Below are 22,222 nucleotides of genomic sequence, written 5' to 3'. Positions count from 1 at the left end.
GGTTCTTTAGCCCTTCAGTCCAAGGAATGAAATTTGATTTGGTTTCACGCTGAATACATGGCATACACATCCCATGAGGGAGGAAGAATTGGAAAACATTTTATCTGCTACCACCTCTGATAAGGCAGAAGCCTTATGTAGAAGACATGGAGAGGTAGTCAAGGTAGACCGTGATAAGTGTAAATGAGTTTGTAAAAGTACCTGGCAGAAATAAAAATGTCTTGGCTTCTCCTCACTTGTCCTTTTAAAATAACCCCCATTGGGGCACCATGCATATTAATTAAGTGCCCAGCCCAGCACGAGGTGAAAGGACTTGAAGTCTACTTTAATTTTTTAAAATGACTACAGAAATGTTCATAGCCCTCTATAATCGTATTCCAAAATTATAACCTATCCTTCTGTGTGGAGATACTGGTAACCTGCTTTACTCTGTAAACCACACATAGTAGAATAGACCCTTAGCAGCACACTTTCAGCAATTACACTTTAATAAGGGCAATCACTTTTTACAATGCCACAGGTTGGGCCGAATGCTGCTTTGATCCAAGAATAAGGTTATTAAATTTGTGTGACAAAAAAAAAGTAAGAGATTTTGGTTTTTTGCTCCCAAAGCATTAGAAATGTTAGGAGTTGCCAAGGGGATAGATAGTGTAACATACAGAGTTTTGAATTATTGTATAAATTATCACTTGTTTTAAGAGCAATTAATACAGGTCACTTTAGAGTTTCCCCTGATTATTTCAATTTATTTATTGCCAACTTTAAAGAAATAATGCCCTGGTCTGATGTTTGGAGACATAATTATTGCACCCAATTCCTTTATTAACCTGCTGTGTAAAGTTGGTGCATTTGGGCCTCAGTTTACATACATTTGTAAAAATGAAGATCAAGTTGTAATAGAATATTTTCACTTTGGTCTTATTTGCCTGTTAAGTTCTCCACAATCACCTGCAGTTACGTTATATACTTAAATGGAAGGCAAGGGTTCTGCCAGGAGTTTTGATCCAATGAATGAAAAGATTCTAAGGCCTGCCCCTTCACTTTCTGCCACCACAATTTGACAGACTGCAAAATAAATTTAAGATGAAAAATCATGATTAAAAAAAAATAATTTAAATTCACTTGGAAATTAAAAAGTAGTTGCATGTATAAATGTTTTTATAAGACTTTTGGAAGTTGGGACCTTGTAATATCCTATGAATTAAATGTTAAGGGATACTTCTGAATATTATTGTCTGTATAAATTGTCACCGATATTTTTCCCACCCTTTTGGAGGGCATATCAGCAATAGCTCTACCAGTCTTCATCTTACAGAATTCATATGGTCTTTTGTTTGAGATAATTGGGTACCTGACAATTACAAGATCAGAGCTTTCTAATTCCCTTCCACTACCTATTTTCCTATGTTTGGGGAAGATATTTTGTTTAAAAGACAATAAATATAAGGTTTGTATTTTTGAAAATATTTAATTATTATGTTTCTTAAATAACATTCTTTTTGCACATCCCCCATTCATTAAGTCCAGGTCATTCATTGCTTGAAGGACAAATAACATTCTGCCCAGAGTACTGGTTCTCAAAGCGTGGTCTCCAGACCAGCAGCATCAGCATCACCTGGGAACTAGTTAGGAATGCACATTCTCAGGCCTGTCCCTGCTCTAATGAATAGGAAACTAACTGCTGGCAGGTGGCCACAGTCTGTGTTTCAGCAAACTTCCCACGTGATTCCGACGCACACTTAAGTTTGAGAACACTGGTCTAGAGCAAAGAAATCATGGCTTAGTTTTCAGTCCCAAAGCTGATTTTTCTGAGTCTTTACAAAGATATTAGTTTTGAAAATCAGGTTTTATTGAGTGAAAGAAAGACTTTCTAAATAGAAAAGCTTCTCTTTGTATATGCAATGAAAACCTTACTGGTCTAAAAATAGAACTTTACCAAAAGCCATAATATAGAGACCATGTAGAATATGACATGGTCCCTTACAGACAGGAAATGGCAGTGGTGAGTGCAGAGCTCTTGCAAGCAGGAGAGAAAGAGGAGAGAGAGGTATATAGACACAATGACCTTGCATTTCCCCTTCATGGGGGAAATACCTGGGAAAATGGGGAGAAGAAAGAAAGCAAGGAATAATAAAAACACCTCAATATAGTAGGTTTTTCTCTTTGATTCTGAGAGCAGAGTCCTAAAACGGATAACCCTGTAAAGGAGTCCCACATATTTGGCCTGGCACCATGTCTAACATGATGTCCAAGCAGTGGAGTGGCAATGGCTTACGGTGAAGACAGATTCACAGTATAAGAGAGGATCCAGAATTTCTGGGCTCCTCAGGTGGTTTGGGAGAGAGAACTGTGAATCAGAAGAGGGCTGGGGCTTGGTGGAGGAGGCTGCAGGGTGAAAGGACCTGTAGGGTTCACAGAAGTGAGGGGAGCCACCATGAACTTCAACAGGGGGTGCCGGCATAATACTGGTAACCAGCTGCACCTTTGATCAAAAGCTCTTGAACCAAGTATGTATTTTCTTGAAAGAGACTGTTGTAAACTGCAGGCATGCCTTGGAGATATTGTGGGTTTGGTTCTGGACCACAGCAATAAAGCAAGTATTGCAGCGAAGTGATTTGTAATGTTTTTGGTGGTTGAGAAGGGTGGTCTTGCTTTTAATTTGTAAAAAATATACATCTGTGATGTGCAGTAAAGCAAAAGCATAAAACAACAACAACAACAAGGTATGCCTGTTTTAGAGGCTAGTACAATGGGCTCCTCAAAGCAAGATGCAGTAAGTTACAGCAGATAAACAAAATTGTAGTTCACATACTCTAATTTGTGACCAAAATATTGAGATCCTTCTGATCATGTTACTTGGATCTACAAACTCTTTTATCCACAATGCAGGGGCAATAGCAAGAGGCATGGAAAGGGGAGAAAATCCACAGTGTTGTTAGTACTCTCTCAAGTCTTAAACTACTGCTTGGGAAAGTCGGGCAGCTTCATAGTCATCATCATCTTTCTGAGGTCTCGTAGGTACTCAGTAATTTACCGAAATGTGTGGATGGTCACCATCCACATACTTGGGAGGGTTGTAGGAAATATCTGATCTATAAGCATGCTTGCTGGTCCTCTCCTGATCTCTACGACTGTGATTCTCCAAATTTCTCCCCTGCTTATAATCGATCCATTGACTGTCTAACCCACTTCCACAATAGGAGTCACTTGTAATATACTGATAGTAGGTGATTGAAAACTTCATCTTCCTTGCACAACTGACATATCAGCCCCCTTGGTCTCTGCTAACACTCAATATTCAACCAGGCAAAACTCAATCACAGCTCAATATCAGATACAGCGGGAAATAACCTCCAGTGCGTATGAGCACTCTGCCTGTGCTTAATGTTGTAAGACGGTGTGTTCACAGCAGGCACAGCTCAGACCCCGATACCTAAATCCATGGGCTGTGATATTACATTTGAAACAGTACACAACTTATGTGTTATTAGAAATGTCACACTTGTACTTTCCACCAGCAACAGGATCATAATTAAAATGGGAATGGTTTCTTTCTTCAAAAAGCAGAGATAACCTGCTCCCATGAACTAGACACATCGATTGTTAGTAGTGCCTCTGGGTTTGCTTTCTGTGCCCAACACATCACAGACAGCATCGTAAATTAGGACACAATAAATATTGATGTATTTTTACAAATGCATGCAATCTTCTCATGTTTTCATGGTATGCCCCTGCTGACCCTGGTTTTTATATTAGCTATATATTAATATTAGTTTGGATACAAAATACTTATTGTGTATGTCACCTGAAACAACTCAAAAGGCAAGGATATACATTCACAGAAATTGATATAAAGATGGAGTGACCTAAGCCCTTCTTATTTATTAGTTTTTACTATTGTTTAAAAAAAGGAAGAGACACTTTAACAGCTGGCCTGCAGGCTCGCCCTTAGTAAGAGTCAATGCACACTGTATTTTTGTTGAATAAATGAATGAGTGGATGGATGAGTGGATGGAGGAAAGAAGAAAATGTACTAAAAGGAAAGCAACAATAATCTTGAGATATTGGGATTGGAGATGATATAAATAGGTCGCAGAGCAGCAAAATATTGGTGCTCACTAAATTCGGTTCTATTGATTATTAGAAAATCTTTCTAATTGCTAACAGGAAATAATAGGTTGATCTCTTTATAAAATGTAATTTTCCTTGGTAGAATTTTTCTTTCTAGGAAACTGATTTAATGTTATGAAAAGTACTTTTACATTAAAAGTTATGTGACATATAACTACAGAAAGTCTATTAACAAAACTTCAGGGAGGAATCATGGACATAATACAGTACAGTGGAAGATTTAGTTCATTTGATTAAGAATCAGGAAATTTGGGTTCTAGTCCTGGTGATTCAACTATGATTACGACATTGGGCAAGTCACATGATCTTTCTGGAGCTCAGATTTCTCACCTGAAAGAGGAGGGACATTTCGAACCACGTTCCCTGGAGCCCTGGGAGTTCTTTGGTACAAATTTAAGCAGCTTCACTTTTATGTTTTACAAACTGGGCTCCTTGGCTAGATTTCACCGGAAGAAAGGGAACTCTGGCTAGAAATGCCTGAACACGCTGGCTATGAGCATTCTCGATTTTAGATCTGAATATTCAGATAGTATATTAATTATTTGAGTCTTAACTTCAGGGTGATTTTCAAAAATGTTGTCTTGGTGACATACTACTGCACCAAGCTTCTGGAAAGGAGGCAGCGAACCACACAAATAGGCTGGATATTGGCTCTGCCCTAGTGAGCAGTTGGGTCTTTTAAAAAGAATGGGGCATGACCTTTCTTTCTGTGGGAATCCAGCATGGCTTTCACTATTGCTGCTCAGGGTGCAATCCAAGGAAACCATAATTTAGCTGCCTGTTTGAGTAATATCTGCAATTGTACCACACAGCACAGAAAAGATTCACCTTGCAGTGGTGGAAAAACACAACCCCACTAGTCATGGAGCCATGAAAAGAGCACTGTGGACGTGAGCCCAGATGAAAAGCAGCCCTCTGGAAGATGTAAAGTGCTGGCTTTATATAAACAAGCAGTGTTATCATATGAAAGGCATGCTTACGTTGCTGTTGTAGAAGCAGTAAATCACGGCGACGAAGAATCCCTACAGAGAGGAGGAAAGATAGAGTTGAAGTTACTTTCATCTACATTACATTGTTTAGCCATTAATATAAGTAGACAGTCTGGAGAGGACCATTTTACTATTGCGATAGCCAGTCAAGGCTCGATGAAAAAGCAATTGCTACCACTCACATCCAGTGCTTCACTGCAGTTGGGCAACTGATCGGCATGGGTTATGTTGTTCTTCAGAACTCCCTCCAATAAAACAAAATACAGCCCTCAAAATACTGGGGAGGGGAAGGAGAGGTTGAAAGGACTGTGGAGATGAGAGCTTGTTCTTAGCACCGTGTGATGGCTCCGTCCCTGAACAGATATTTGGACATAGAGGTGACTCTCCAAGCCCATACCCCCCTCTTTCCTTCTTCAACTTTTAGATTCAGAAAACAGGGAAGCTGGCAGTGAGAATCCCTTCCAGGTTACACATGGTCAAAAGGGTCTTCTCATCACAGATGAGCCCCAGGGGATGGGTCATCCTGCACCAATCAGCAGAGCATATCATGGAACACACACACCATTGGCTTCCTCACCTGGAAGTGAATCAGAGAGTGCATCAGGTAGTCGTAGATCTGGGCAAGCACCTTGTTGTTGGGCCTCCAGGGAAACACAACGAACTGGGCTCCCAGCAGGGGCACCAGGAACAGAGTGGCCTTCACCGCCTTCAGGTACATGTAGGAGTCGGGCTGCTGGGCTTCCTTCATCTTCTTCACGAGCACGCGGATGATGTTGAGCAGGAAGAAGAAGTTGACCTGCAAAGACACGATGTCACGAGTGAGCAGACCACCAGGTCAGTACCGCTGGAGGACACCCACTTTCCTCGGTTCTTCTTTCCCTGGGGTGGGGAGCCCACCCACACAGGACTGCCTGAAGGGTCGTTCAGTGTGCTTGGCACTGCTGGGACACTGAGCATCCATCAGTAATTGTTCTTTTTATTAGAGGTTATCATTAAGTTAGCTTCATTTGAAAGTTATCATACATGCTAATAGAACCATCGCCAAAGAAATCCCCAGAGATGACACTGTTAGTAACGGACTCCAAAAGCAGTTCTCACCACCAGTGCTGCCATGACCGGGCCGTGGATGATGTACAGCAGGTGGGTCTCCGCACTCAGCCAGCAGCTGGACAAAGGGAGGGGGCGAATACATCAGTACGAATGCATCTTATCTACAGATGTTAACTAAAAACATCCACAGTGCTTACTTGTCATTGAAGTACAGGGTCCTGGTAACGGCATGGATGATAGTTGGCACCATGGGGAAACCTAAAAATGTGAAAAGGTACCAATTACACCTGGCTTCTGTGTCATAAGCTATAACTACAGTTGCATAGAAAATGATGGCTTACTTTTTTAAAAAAGTGGCAAATTAAACGTTTCTCTCAAGATAGTTCCCTGATGTTTTTGCACAAATATCTTTGGTCAAACCAGGTAAAAATGTTCTTGGTTAGAACATCATAAGCTTTCAGAGAGTTTGGTTAAGAGCAACCAAATAATTAAAGCCTCTCACAAATTATCCAGGGTGGTAGACACATGATTACCTCTCTAGGACTAGCACCATTGTTACGTCTCGATGAGGTGATGATGACGACCGTAGACCAGAAAACTTTTCATTGCGTGTGACCTGGGCTCTTTTAGGGAGAGAAGCTGGGGTCACTGGGAGCATATGGAAGTGGCGGTCTGACTGCTCTGAAAGCCCTGTTGGTGTTTGCAGTATAGTTTTGTGGCTTTTTACTTCTCTGTCTCTACCATGTGCAGCGATGCTGTTCTCTTTCAATAAGAGAGCTTCAGAGTAGCCAGTAAGCTCTGGCTGCAGACTTGTATTAAGGCAGCTTAGCACTGACCTCCCTGACTGCCCTTGAAGTGCTAATGAAAACAACTTTGAATTTACAAACAGAATGATGGAGGTAGTTATTGGCAATGCATCCTGTCAGGATACTTCTTTAAAAAAAATAAATGTTCATTCTATACAGCTAATCTAGATGAAAGTTGTGATTTTTGTGAGAAAAAAGATGTCTTTTTCCTCAAGTGTACTCATGTATAATAGCACATTGTTTAATTTGGTTGAGAAACTTGTAGAATGAGCTTTCAAATTTTATCAGATCAAGAAATGTGTCTCAGAAGTGAATTAGACCTACACACTTTGATTTTCTGTGAATTACAGGCAAACAAGGGAATCCCTGAAAATCCTGAGCTTCCACCAGAGAACAACCTCATCTTCTAAAGCCATGAAGCGTATAATTCAATAGGACTGTCGATTAAATTGTAATTTTGACCTGAAATAATTTTGAATTTGACCATTTACACAAAACATAATTGTGTTATATCGACAGCAGTTCTAGTGTACTGTTTCCCCATGGGGGTGCAGAGAAATTCATTCTCTGAATTTTCTCTGAAATACATGCTTCTAATGAGACGACAAGAGAGGCATATGGAGGTCTCACTCCACCTCATCCTGCTGTAGGAAGGAAAATGTGCTTCTTTCAGAAATAGATTTACCTCCTTTTTCTTCCATGAAAGTTTTTGAGTATGGCAGATAGATGTTCTTAACTAGTCAAAAACTGATACAGGAAGTATACCATAGATTTGACTTCAAAGGATGGAAATAAACTATTTAGATCAGACAGAATGGTGTCTGTGTGTGAGTGCATATTGGTAGGCCTGGGATGCGGTGCTATTTCCATGAGATACTTTTATTCTGATAATTTCTCTCTTTTTGCTTAAATTAGAACATCTTGATCTCTGTCATTTGCAACCAAAGAGTTATAACATCATCAGTTCAATGTTGATATACCCCGAGTATCTGTTCCATTGACCCACGATTACAGGATATCTCACTGGGTTCAGGTCATGTGCTTGGTTAAAAATCCATGTGTTTCTATTAGGGAGGGGCATTATGGAAACAAATCTTGCCTAGGGCCAGCCCTGGTCTAGATTGTAGAAAAGACTTTGAGCTGCTTATAGGACTTCCCGGGCACATTTCTATACACTTGGTAACACTGTCTGTTGGGCAGGGGTTTAAATACAAAGACTGATGTTCTGAGAGAGCTTTTGGATTATTCTCTATCCTCAGTAAATCCTTTCACTCTTACCAGTATTTTTAGGAGTTCCCCAAAATGCTGCATTTAAACATCACACTTAGCTGAAGATACTCTATAGCCTCTGCTCTAAGAGTCACAGTCATCTTATTGGCAGATGGCAAGAATCCTCCTCTAGTATGGGAGTTTCATGGGACTTTTAAGAAAATAAAGCAGCGTGCATTTTTGTCCCAGAAACTTTTCCCTTTCAAGACCTCACTATCTATCTTCCCCCTTTCTACCAGAGTGGGCTACACTGATAGAGCCCTGGGGGAAGGGAAGCAATTCTAGGGAGTCCTCATGGACCTGAGAGCCCTACTTTAGTCAATCTACAGAAGCGGTTACCGCGTGAGCAATCCAGCCATAAGTTTTCCAAAGCCATTGCCATGCACTATGAAGTCAGATGGGCCCCATTTGGAGGCCCACGTGGTTATACCCATTGCTCATCTAGACTCTACTCCTTGACATTTGGTTGGAGGAACCCTGCTGATGGATTGATAGGAAGGAATGTTCTTGAAGAAGGTATGTGGGCCAGGGTGGGGGACATACAGAACTCAAAATGGGACATTCTCCTTTGCTCTACAAACAAGTGATAAATAAAACTGAAGGGGGCCTAGTCCGATTTTCTCTCGGTCGGGTATGTTTTCTGTCCATTCAGTAGCTGAATGCCCTGAAGACACTCATCATGGTGTCCCTCTGTCCCCAAACTGTCCCCACCCCATGTTCACCACAGTCTGTATAAACTTGTTAAAGGGCTTCTACCAAGCTCTCCTGGAGACCAAACTCCTTCCTGCATCTGTCTCATCATTCCTCAAAGGACCTGGGCCCCTGATTGTTCTCGGACACCAAGACCAGAAGGAGATTGTACATACACAGACAGAGGTGAAAGAGGCTCAAAACTCAGTTGGAGGCAATACGTACCCCAGCCCAGGAGATAGTACCACTTCATGCGCTGTTTCTCAGTGAACACGGACACCACGATGAGTGTGTGCAGGTAGATCCCTTCGCACAGCATCCAGAAGTAGTTGCAGGACATCAAGTAGTGGTTGATAAAGTGCAAAACCTTGCAGCTCAGCTGTCGGAAGGAAATGGACATACTCAGTAGGAGACACGGGCAAGGATGCGACAGTGAGCAGAGGGTAAATGTGAAAATGAGCCAAAGTGTCTGCATCAGCCTGCATTTAGCTTCCCCAAACATCTGCCAACACGTGCCATCCTCTATATCCACAAGTCTGAGCAACACTTGATTGATTGGATTAAATTCTACCTTTCAAGTGTTTTATAGTTTGTTTTTTCTCTAGGAAGTTTGCTTTTGCATAGCTAAAAAGAACAAGTCTTTTGGCTCCACAATATCTTGATTTGATAGCATCAAGGGTTAGTTAGGTCATAAAGATAAGCTTCTTCCCTGGTTTTCAAACTTAGGTCACTTTGAGGATGCTTAACGTGTGTGAGACTGCCACCCACTCCTCCAGAAGAAAACCTCCTGTACAGTTCTCTGGCTCCCCCATCCTCAAATGTAACATTCCCCCAGGACGCCAGCTGTACAGTGGCTGAGGCAGGACACTATACACCTGGTGCTGGGTGTAAAGCTTTCTAGGCAATATGAAAGCTGCAGGGCAGAGTGAGGCTGGCTTTTTGGTGCTGTGGAAGCAGACTGAGTGCAATGGCTGATGGAGTACATAGGCATGTCTGCCTCTAAAGTATCCTATGAAAGGGGAAATATCCAGCGATGATAACTCATAAGACCATTAAAAGCAATGACTAGAGCAACAGATGGGTTGGGAAAGCCTTGTGCAGAGACCTAGGGAGTCAGCCACAGGGCAAAGGTTCATAGCAACCCTGAGGGCAGTTGCTTACAATATTATGCCCTTAGAAATTTTTTAAAGCTTTATGTTTTTTTTTTGGAACTATAAGGCAATCTCTTGGGAAAAAGAGGGGAAGTATTTACTATTTGCATTTGATAGATAAGGTTAAATAATTTATATAATTCAACAGTGAACTCAGAAAAATCCTGAACTTAGACTATTTCAGGAAGATAACAGGTTTACCAGATTTCACAATAGATGAGAAGCCCCCTTCCCCCTAACAGCCAGGAGTGGGCTGGTGGTACGACACATGAGTGTCAGACCCCACAAGAGAGATAAGGGTTTATTTAAGAATTTATGATAGTTCATAATTTGATGGAGCACAGCTCACAGGGTTGATCATTTAGTGATTATTCAGTGAAATCCCCATTTCCTGGCCTACTTTGTACAGATAATAAAGAGCTTTCTCAGGGTTTCCACACTTAGTGGGAAATGGGAAGCCACAAATTTGAGTTTTTCCTCTTGAGAGATGCTTAGTTAATTGCTTCTACATCTGTTTCAAACTTAGTGGGGGTCAACCTCCTTAATTAAATGTAGTGTCTACGTCCAGTTACAGACAGTCATTCTTCTGGAATGGCTGAGCCCATCTCCTTAAGAACGCCTCTTCCCAAGGAAAAGAACGAGACAACCAAAAGCACACGCAGTGAGGCAGAGAGAGGCTGGGCTTCTGTGGGAGGCAGGTCTGGGTCCGAATCCCATCTCTGACCTGCCACAGCGCAGAGGACACGAACCTTTACTGTGTCTCTGTTTACTCAGCTCATCATGGATATAATACCCACCCTCCATTGAGGTGTTAGGAGAATTAAGTGAAATGAGATTACTTTTATTGAAATCAGTTGACAATAAAAAAAGAAAAGTCATCAAGATAAACCCACTGGTTCTCGTTCTACAGGTTAAGATAGGACTTTGTCTCAGATGACAAAGGCCATGGTTTCAGACGATGGATCACAATTCCTTTTTGGATATATTCACACTGCAAAAAATTATTAACACCATGGGCCCATTAGAAGCCAAATTAAGCTGCTTTCCCATGCCATGCCACTGTCACACAGGATGCATGCTCTGGGCAGATTTCACGCATTTTTGTCATTGGGTTGGCAGAGTTGTCAAATGCCAGTTCTGAAAGATGAGGCTATCTACAGATGCTTGCATAACACAGCTAAGCAGAGAAACAAAAATGCAAACACCCCTCGGCCATTCATTCTGTGCTAGAAAGCATCTGTGCTTCGAAATGCACTCTCCACCCTGCTCCACTGCCCTGGGCACAGGGAAACACCTCTGACTGTGGCAGTGAGGGCTTCCTTGCCCTGTGGTTTCTGGTTGAGCTCAGTTGATGGGACCATCAGTGGAGATGGGAGATGAGAGTGAGTGAAGTAGGGGTAATTAAACCTTTTTCAAGCCATGCAGATAGAGAATATGATTAATATTTAGATGGCTTGCTAGAGTCAATGCATAGTTATCTATTGCTGAAGTATCTGGCCCAAGCCCAGCCTGCTGCCAGAATGCTGAGGGGATTAATGTTTAGGCACATTTGTAGCCCATTAAGTGACAGGCTGGGCCACTGGGGAAGCACTGCGCCAGTGTACCTAGTACTGCCTATGTTCATATGGTGTGTGCAGTCAACTCCCCATAAATGTTCATGCATCTTCAATTAGCAGTGAAAACTCACAACTGGTTGTGTACTTATTTGCTTATGAATGAATTATTCCCATCCCTTTACTGTAGCACATACCAATTAGTTCTAATAACTGCATAGAAATAAAAGGTATGCCTTGCTTAATGCAAAACTGAACTGTAAAACTAAATACGGTTGCACATGTAAAAAAACCTGCTTAAATCAAACAATAATACCATGTTCACTACTTACAAATACTATTAAGTCTTACATTCTTAAAAATAAAATTGAACATAAACACAGCAGCGCTCACCGGATCCATGCTCACGAACTCCTCGTTGGGCACCACTTGAATCAGGTGGATGAGAACAGTGATGGAATTCAGGATGTAGGTCAGAAACATGTGCTTGTGTATAGTCACCCGCTGGCAGCTGAGGCTCCTGGGAGGAAAAGTAACAGTATTAAGCAGTGCCAAAATGCTGAAGTACCTGGGGGGGGAAAACATGTTGGCAATATTTGTAATATTGCCTTTAGCAATAGTTGAGAGAACATACTGAAGTAAGTGAGGCTGGTCCCATCTATAAATCTTATTGTACTTTTCTGTCTGATTTTTAAAAAGTTTTCTAGTCATGGGAGCTCATAGTTTTCAGTCCTCAGGTGACTTCATAACAAATGAAAGGGGTGTGTGATAAAATCACTTTTAATTATAACGGATGTGAAATTACTTGAGAAGACAGCTCTTACAAGAGAAACCATCACAGTCTGGTATGTGCTTCAGATGAAAAGTTGACTCTTTATTTATGCAACCAGGCAGGAATCGTGTAGCAAATGGGACAACAGGGCATGAGGTCCGAACTAAGGTGGCCTGTGACAAAGCACTGAACCCGTGTCCTTGGCCCATCACATACACAGGCTTTATCAAGTCTCCCATCGTCCCTCTCTGCGGGTATTTCTTTGAACAGATTTTTAATTCTCATATTCCAACTGGGATCGACTTTGTGGTTCCTACTTTCCACATCCTCCTGATGGTGGAGCTCAGACACAGGCAAAGAATTTCAGATACGCTCAGGCTGGATCTCACTGTGAGGCATGTGTGGTTTGGATCTGATGACACACCTTGTGGGGCTGAGCAAGTTGCTGGGTTCTTTTTATTCATTTGCCCTCCACTTCATAAACTTGTAATATGTATTTGTGTGGATGGATGTTCATGAGCATAAATATCTTATTTCACTATTTGTTGTAAGTGAAGAGAGCCTGTAGAATGGCTCTAACAAAACTGGAATGATTATCTTAGATAAATAAATAGCTTGCATTTACTGTATTTGATCCAGTTAAAAAATGTTTAGCATCAGGTGAAAACTTATGGCATTCAGTTAACGATGCTAAAAATTGATCATAGTAGCTAATCAAAAGAGAAAATCCAGTGATAGATTAGATTTACCTTTCACTTCTCACAATCACTTTTAATATTTTGAGATGCAAATGTAAAGAAAAATGTGAAGAATTAGAAACACACAGTAATCTTAAGAAAATGGTGTCCTTGATATTTTTGGTTTGGGAAGGTTTAAGATGAGGTTAAGAACATGTATAAAAATCTGATATAACTCCATTTGGATCTGGATATTTAGCACGAGTGTTTTCCACATCCTGTTTGTTTCTTGTTGTGTGTGCTCTGGAGGAACAGCTATTTCATGTCTTCCCATTATTACATTCAGATTATAAGTCAAGACTTTTTTTAACCAAGATTTAAGTTGTTTGACAGGTTCTTGGAATTGAGACAGGAGAACAAAATCCGGTGCTTTCCAGACAATCTGCCCCCAAAGTTGATCTGGGTTTGAGCAGGGTGATCTTGCTTTGGGACTAACTGGATTTGGGAAATGTTTCACTTGGTCCGTGTGCTGCACTTTTAAACACCCATTTGCACTGACTTAATGTAGCAATGATTGTGAGAACATTTTTTCTTTGCTGGTTTGGCTCTCACATCTCATCAATTATTCAGGTGGCAGGAGAAATAAAGAACTAAGAAATGCCTCCTTGACATTTTTAATCTTTAAAGTCCTGAATAAATTTATTATTTGCACCATTATAAATTTGAGCACTTTTTTCTTTGAGTTTTCTTTCAGTTATATCAAAAATCTTAAACAATAGACTTTCAGTGGCAGAATTTTTCATCAAGGCTGTGTGAGAGCCACGATGTATTTATTTCCTGTTGCCAAGTGCAGTGGGAAAATGAACAGGCATTCCAAGATCAATCATGCCATGTGTTTACTTTGCTATATTTTGATCATTGTAATTGAAAATACTCTTATTGTAATTCTAGTAATTAATCCCTCGGGTCTCATTGCTTTGCTTATGTCTTTCTCCTGTTATACTATGTATGAAAGGAGCTCATTCTCTGTTATTATTTGCTATCCAGTTAAAAAATATTCAGTAATATTGCCAGATCAATGTAAGAATCTTGACTACATAAGGTCTAGACATAATATAATATATAATTATGATATAAAATATAGACAAAGATTAAGAAAGAATACAAACAATAGTTGTGGTAAGGGTGGCTTTACAAGTGCTTCTCTTGGTTTAATTTTCTTCAGTGTCATCATGATATTTTAAGAAAAATCAAATGAAGATCCTGCTTATGAACCACTATGTATTTAATTATATAACACATTTCCAAAGTATGTAGCATTATTTGTAGTTTGGACTACAAAGAAGCTTTCCCTCATCATTCTTCATCTTTTGGAAGGCGGGCCCCTTGTAGTACAGGCTTCCCTTGCTAGGTGAGTGTTTAGGAACCCATCTGTATCAGTGTACTAGCTGGTGTTGTTGTGAGAGGTTGTGCTCAGCTTCAGAGAATTTTTTTTGAAGACTCAACATGTTTCCCTGTCTCATAATGGGTGATTTACAAGTGTACCTGTCCACAGGGTCCTGAGTGCACAGCAGTTTTTAACCAAAAACAGCATGATCCCTGTGCCGCACTCTCCCTATTCATCTGATCTTGCCCCCAAAAAGGGAAACATTTTGGTGATGTGGAAGAGGTAAAACAAAAAATGGCAGAAGCACTATATAGGCATCAAAATTAACGAGTTCAAACATTCTTTTGAGCAGCGGGAAAAAGTCTCAATAGGGGTATTGCATCAAATGGAGACCACTTTGAAAGTGACTGAAGTTTAAACATGTAAGAATAAATACACATTTTTTTATAAATAAATTCCAGCCTTTTTGGGTCTCCCCCTTGTAATTCCACCACAACTAAATTAGTGGCAGAAGACCCCACAGTAACATAGAAGCCAGAAGTCTCAGGAAAGGGTAATGTAGCACCTCCTACCTTTGGTTTAAAGAAATTACACTAAATTTAGGACATTTTTAGGACCAAATTTAACATATATTACTCTCTCACATACACTATACAGAATCAGTGTTTTAAATTCTCCGTTATTGGGAAATCAGTATCTATATCAACTCCATCGTTTGCCACAGATAATGCGATCGAGTGTATAGACACAGAGTCGGAACAGAAATCCATGTTGAAATTTTATTCCTTACACTGTCTTAAAAGATATCTGCAGTTAACAATGCTAGGTTTGTAAGGGCAAAAGATTGACACTTGACAACAGCCATCTTCTTGCAGACCTTCTCCTTGACCCTGGCTGGGTGAGTCAAGGCCAGAAGGGAGGAGGCTCACCTTCCTTCTCTGGAAAAATACCATCATGGCCCATCAGTCCCACTTCTCTTCTGGCCAGATCCGCTTGTGACACTGCTCAAAATCAGGCAGGGTGCAATTGAACTTGTGGCCACGGCCTCCATATTTTTGAGTGGGGGTAAAAGAAGGAGGAAGACCCTCTCCTCAGTACTTCATGGAACCTTAGTCATGGTAATGGAACCTTTACCCTGTTCACACAGTGGACTCAAGGGCTCGGGACTGTTTGGTTTTGTGAAGGAGGAATGCTGCCTTGAAAGATTATATGAATCTATCTTATTGTCTTCTAAGGTAGGGTTAAAAGTGCATTTTAATTAATATTATTATTTTTGCTATTTCATGACTCCTATATATTATGATTTGCAGAAAATCCTCCCCTCCCCCACCTAACTTTTACAGAGTTTTCCATTTACTTCGGTAACATAAAGAAGATAAAAAGCAGAGGCTATAAGGGTACTTACTTGAAGCACACGAAAATTCCCAGTGAAACCGACAGAGTGGAAAGAGAAGCAGAGTGGCCCACGATAGCCAGGTAGTACAGAATGTAAGCGTTCTGGAACAACAGCAACAATAAAACATTCACAAAAACAAATGCATGAATAACTGACTATAGAAGAAGGAAATAGTCTCCTTTAAAATTCCTACTAAAATTGTAACAAGTATTTCAGAGCACTTCTTTATATTAAATTATAATAAACCGATGAACAGATTGAGTAGTATAAGATTAAGAACGTGCATGATACTGTGGGAAAAAGACAAGACTGGGCTTATCAGAATAGTTCTTTACTCAGAATATTATTATTAAGTCTCTGTGTGGCTTTTATTCTACCTCTGTGGTCCTATCTGTGAAGCAGTTTGTTGGACTAGATGATTTTTAAAGTAGTTATGTGCTACTACTGAGAAATGCCACTAAACACTGGGATACAGACATAGTGAATGTAGGAGGATGGGAAAGGTGACCCAGATTGACACTAACCACAAGATGACTGGTGTGATACCACATAGGTGCAGATGCTAAGTCAGGAAGATACCACAATTTTAAATTTCTACATACCTAATAATATAAACTCAAACCATATGAAGCATAAAGGAAAAACTGAAACCTCCTAGTAACTGATAGTGCACACAGACAAAAATCAAGCTATAGAAGATTTGAACAACGTGATTAACAAATTTTACTAATTCGCATGTAATAAACCCTGTACCCAACGTCTGCTGAAGACCCATTCTTTTCAAGTGCTGACTCAATATTCAAAGAATATTTACCCAAGATGACATACACCAGTCAGTCTAGCAAATCTCCACATAATTCAAGTAACTGAAATCTTAAAGATCACGTTTGCTGACCACAATAGTTTAGAAGTTGTCAATGAAAAGAAAATTTGAAAGACACTCTCATATTGCTAGGAATTAAGCAATACATTTCTAAATGACTACTGAATCAAAGAAGAACTCACAATGGCATGTCAAAACTTTTTAGATGAAGGTGAAGCTGTACATAGAAGGAAGTTTAAAGACTAAAAAGCATGTGTAAAAAAATGAAGAAGATTGAAAATCAATGACCTAAATTTCCAGTTACGCAAAAATTAAATTAAACTAAAAGAATGTAAAAGAAAGGAAATTGTAATGCTAAAGAGAATTTGAACTTACAAAACAACAAAGATAAAAATTAGTTCTTAAAAAATTTGTTCAAGACTGATCAAAGAAAAAACAAGAAAAATGAGAATATATGTCAGCACAAAGGTTTATAGCAGCCTTATTTATTAGAGCGAAACAGTGGGAGCAACTCCAGTATCCATCCGCGGTTCATTCACAGAACGGAATACAGGTGCACGCTGAACACCAATACGGGAAAAAAGGACAATTGATACTTACATGTCCAGTTTTCAACAAACTAAAGTGCATGTTCTAAATTGAAAAGAATTAAATATACAGGTCATTATCTGTTTCCTTCTATAATATAGTTTAGCTTTCTGGCAGCAGGTACTTTGCAGTTATCACATATTTCTATGTATAAGTAATGGCATTTCAGCAAATACTGAAATTTGAAATAAATCCTACCTTCAGTTTCTCAGCACTGAAAGCATTACACATACTGTAGTTAGTGGAGGTCTTATTCCTCTCAGGATCTTCAAACCAAATTCCGTTTTGATCACAGTATTTTGAAGCCTTTTCTGTTAATGAAATATAACAGTTGTTATTACATTACCATTTCAAAATAACATGAAGGAAAAATAATAAAATAAGGCTTAAAAGTCATTCTAAAATGTTAATCCCTTTATAGAACTTGAATATGAATATCACTAAACAGAGGCCACCATGAATCTACTAGATTATAGAGATGTTTTAATTATACAAAATGTTTTCATATGTGCTGTCCCATTTTATCTGCAGCAGAGCCCTGTAAAGCAGACATTGCTACCTCCATTTCCCAAACAGCATGAAGCCATGAGGGAGGTTGTGGAATTTGAAAGGTCAGCGCACAGCGGGTGGGCTAGGACTGAATACCTGGTCTGTCGGATGCCAAAGTGCTAACTACACTGTACCTCCTATGTTTTTTAACAGACATTAAACTAATGATTTTAGATAGAACTATGTGAGAAGAGCAAGACATACTTTCTTCATTTATACACAATATTTATTTACTAGATTGACTTATGAGACCGTAGTTTTTGTGGGTCAGATGGTCAGACATGGGCAATTTCACATGGTTAAATTCAATGGAACAAAGAAGTCCACCACTAAGGGATGTATAAAGAAGTCAATTTTATGCCTCTCAGAAAGACTTTATTATTTATCTATCTATCTAATCCTCACATGAGGACATTTTTCATATTGCTTTTAGAAAGAGAGGGAGGGAGAGAGGAAGGGAGAGAGAGAAATATCGATGTGGCAGAGGAGCATCGATTGGTTGGCTCCCATGAACACCTGGATCAATTGCCTTCCGTACATGCCCAGATTGGGGATCGAACCCACAACCCTTCAGTCATGAGATGAAGCTCCAACCAACTGAGCCACAATGGCCAGGGCAAAAAGATTTCATCTGAATCATCTCTCTTCATCCCACATAGAATTTATTAGATTTAGCTTTTATTGATTAATTCATTGTTTTTAATTAATTAATTGAAATAATTATTTTTATTTTAACTTACTGGTTTAGTGAGAGGAAAAAGAGGAGAGAGAGACATTGATTTGTTGTTCCAATTATTCATGCATTCATTGGTTGATTCTTGCAAGTGCCCTAGCAGCGTTCGAGCCCACAAACTTGGCATATTCGATGACGCTCTAACCAACTGAGATACCCGATCAGGGCTATTAATTGCTTTTTAAATCATCTTTTACATGATAGTGAAATTTGCTGATTCAGCTGGACTGGTGTATTAAAGATCTTTACCTTTGCAGTGGGCAGGCACTGTGCTAACAAGCACTTTACAGAATTATCTTCTAAATGTTAATGCTAATGATCATTTAAAGTGGGTATTGCTCTTCCCATTGTACATGGGAGGAAACTGAGGCTCAGAGAAGTTAAGTAAATTCCCCTTCTCTAGCGAGTAGTAAGGCCAGGATCAAACCCAGCTCTACTTGATCCCAAGGCCATGGCAGGGCTATTAAACTCTGCATTTAACCATATAGTCCTGTGGCAAGGTTACTTATAGTCCATTCCAGTGACCCAAGGAATCATAAATATCTTTGTTTACTATAAGATAATATTTAAATTCCAATCAAATTTACTATACAATTGGAAGAAAATTCTTTTGAATTAAATAAAATCAAAATAATGATAAGTTAAACATTCAAATGTTTATCTTTGGCACTTGCCACATTGAATTTAGCTCTCCAAAGTACCCCTGCAATGTATATATTGCCTGAGATATTGTATAACATGAATAGGTATAAAATGCAAAGAGATTTTACCAATGCATTTGGAATACTCAACAAGTTTTGATTTTTGATAATTTCTTGGGGAAAATATTTTTGAAGTATTTTTCTTCATTTACAAAAGCAAAGATCTGTAGATAAATGAATCTACAGATAACTCTATTTTATATGGCTTTGGCCTTTTTTTTTTTTAGCAGAGGGATGTGAAAATTGAAATCATATACTAATATTTGGAGGACACAGCCATCGTTTTAAAGGCTAAATAAAAAAGTCATGTTAAAAAATTATTTGACTGAAATATCATTGAGATCTGATAATATTTAAAAATAGTTTTCTATCAGTAGTTTTGGTAAGTCAATCAATATGCTGAGAAGCAGTACGAAAATCTTTTTATCTTTGTCAGTTTTTAGATGAAATTTGTAATTTTTTTCTTTGTATTACTGAAACAGATACTACCAGACTAAACACAAGATTTAAACTGCAAATTGTATATTTATTTCTATGTCTACCCTAACAATTATTTAAAGTGGTGGAAAGGGGTGGGGGGAAAAGACAGAAAACTGTACTTGAAAAACAATAAAAAAGAAGTGGATGCAAAAACACATTTTCAAGCAAAAGAGGTTTACGAACAACCCATTAGTATCATTGCTTAATGTAAATCTGTTAAAGAGTCAAACAGAAAATTTTTGAATTATGAACGTGCTGAGACAACCATTGGACAAAAACTGTGTAAATAAGTGGATATCACCAACATTTCAAAAACAGCTAGCACTAACCAGCTTAGAAAAATTAGCACTAGAAACTGGTCAATGGTTCTGTTAATCCTATTTGTCAATGATGACCATTCCAAGCTTACTTGCAATTTTAAAAAGTGGCTTGTAATGCAGCATTTTACTGTCAGAAGTAGTTTTTTGTTTTATTAAAATAAAAACAATTTGGTTTTAACAATGTTATGTAATGACATATGGCAAAATATATCACACAGAAGAGACGTGTTCGTCCTGGAGTCATTCCAGTCGTGGACAGGGTGGCAGGACATATTACTGTTTTGTTTTGATTTAACTACAGTGTGGACACAGGCATCTCCTGTTCTGATTGTCGCAGGCATCAAGAATTTGACTTTTTCCACCTGGCAAGTCTTTCAACATTCGAAGAGAGAATATGTGTATTCTGATTTCTCTTTCCAAACTGAACCCCTTCGCTCACACACACAGCTCACTGTTCTTCCAGTGAGGCCTGGAGCCTCCTGCGTGGGCTTGAACTGCAACACTGCCCTCCCTCTACAACATCCTGAGTTTGGACTGGCCCACTGGGAGGACAGCATGCTTCCCTCACTCTAGGTTCACATGGAGGAGCTTTTCACAAATATTCAGGCCCAGCCTCAGGGATTCAAATTTCCCCCGGTCTGGAGAGGCAGCAGGCATGGGAGGTTTTACATAGCTCATTAATTCCAAAGGGTGTCAGGGCTGGAAATCATGGTCCTCACCCATCTTAGCTCTGTGCCATTGGTGTGGATGAAGTGGTTGACTCCAAGGGCAGCCTTAAATACCTCCTTGCTAAATTAGCTTTTTACACTCTAGCGTATTCCTTCAGACTATTAGCCTTTCTTGAATCTCAGCACTGTCATTCACTCTTCCATGACCTGCCTACCTCTACCAAGCACGTTGTCTAAAAGGACATCTCTGCCATTTCATTAAACTGTTTTGTGTATCATTCAGATACACAGTTTTGGGTTAATGGTAACAACCTAAGGAATTTGTTTGCTCACTATGGGGATTTTTAAGGTGTGCTTTCTTGTGAAGCAGATTTGTCCTCCAGACGAAGAAGTTCTACCTAAAAACCAGGCTGAAAAGATGGACTGGTGCCTGCAAATTCCTGTTTTCCTGACCCCAAAACTTGCCTTTTAGTTAATAATTATGACCACTTTATATAATATGTATAAAAGTGTTTTGAAAAGTAAAAAACTAAATATTCAGTGAAAAGTATTCATATGTTACTTTTATAACTAAAGTAAGTTTGGTGTTGCCCTTTCACTGGGCACACGTGTTGACTGCTTGTATGCAGGGCCCAGAGCTGGGTGTTAGTGTAATGCATCTTTTTATTTTCTGAGCATATTGTAATAATCTGCTGGAACAGAAATCTGCTATCTATAGTTAACGCCTTCTGATTTATTTTCCCTTATGCAGCATGATTTTATAGAATTTTCAACATTATATATAAAATTTTTATCATGCATGTTATACCAGCCTGGTATTTACAGAGTCTAGATCACTCATTTGCATAAGTCACCAAAATGTGAGGCAATTAAAAATGTAAAAGAGCCACACATTAAAAAAAACTGTTCCATTTCAGAAAAATTAATTTATATGTTTACTAAAATTTAATATTTAAAATATGTAATTAATTTTTATTCAAAATGTCATAGAATTTATGACCAGTATGTACAACTGACAAGTAGTGTGACGTAAAAAATAAGGACAGCCTGTAATAGTTGTGCAATCGTGTAATTTCGCTCATGGAAGTGCCTCAGAACACACTGCAGTGTGTAGAGTATGACTAGGTAGGTGTATTTTATATCTGATGCAAACTCTAAAAGCTTCCTAGCAAAACAGAAAATAAAAATTAGTGTCGTACCTGTGGGGTCAAAGTCCGGAAAGTAGTCGGGGCAGTGCTGGTGGGATGTCACCCCAGCCGGTGTGTCGTCCCAGCACAGCCATCCGTCCCAGGTGCGGTTGCAAAACAGACCTGGTGGTTCAGAAAGAAACGGACATGCCGTAGTCAGACACTGCGAAAGCTTCCGCAGGGTTTAGTGGTGCACAGTCAGTTATTTGGGGGCTCTTCACTTGGAAATGCATTTACAAACAACTGTAGCAGCAGCAGCAACAAAATAGAGGTGTTAACTTTATCAGCTACTCATGGAATTT

The 22,222-nt window shown here is 39.4% G+C and overlaps 1 protein-coding gene across 2 annotated transcripts in view; it reads right to left on the bottom strand.

Annotated features, from left to right (window-relative positions):
* The window catches only part of CALCR (calcitonin receptor), an 80,014-nt gene that overhangs the window by 822 nt on the left and 56,970 nt on the right, over positions 1-22,222 (bottom strand). Inside the window, exons 5-13 of one of the 2 annotated variants that reach the window (XM_045828311.1) lie at positions 21,933-22,043; positions 17,481-17,593; positions 15,881-15,972; positions 12,033-12,207; positions 9,161-9,314; positions 6,368-6,428; positions 6,219-6,285; positions 5,698-5,916; positions 5,112-5,153 (exon numbers count right to left, since the gene is read on the bottom strand). In XM_045828311.1, coding sequence (XP_045684267.1) covers positions 5,112-5,153; positions 5,698-5,916; positions 6,219-6,285; positions 6,368-6,428; positions 9,161-9,314; positions 12,033-12,207; positions 15,881-15,972; positions 17,481-17,593; positions 21,933-22,043 — 1,034 coding nt within the window. The remainder of the gene's footprint in view (positions 1-5,111; positions 5,154-5,697; positions 5,917-6,218; positions 6,286-6,367; positions 6,429-9,160; positions 9,315-12,032; positions 12,208-15,880; positions 15,973-17,480; positions 17,594-21,932; positions 22,044-22,222) is intronic. The other variant, XM_045828312.1, reaches the window with a different exon arrangement.

Source organism: Phyllostomus hastatus, unplaced genomic scaffold (assembly GCF_019186645.2).
Source record: "Phyllostomus hastatus isolate PE091 unplaced genomic scaffold, TTU_PhHast_1.1 phas_scaffold_78, whole genome shotgun sequence".
NCBI classification, from domain to species: Eukaryota; Metazoa; Chordata; class Mammalia; order Chiroptera; family Phyllostomidae; genus Phyllostomus; species Phyllostomus hastatus.
The sequence above is the reverse complement of the archived record's forward strand: the minus strand, read 5'-3'. Positions and strand labels throughout refer to the sequence as shown.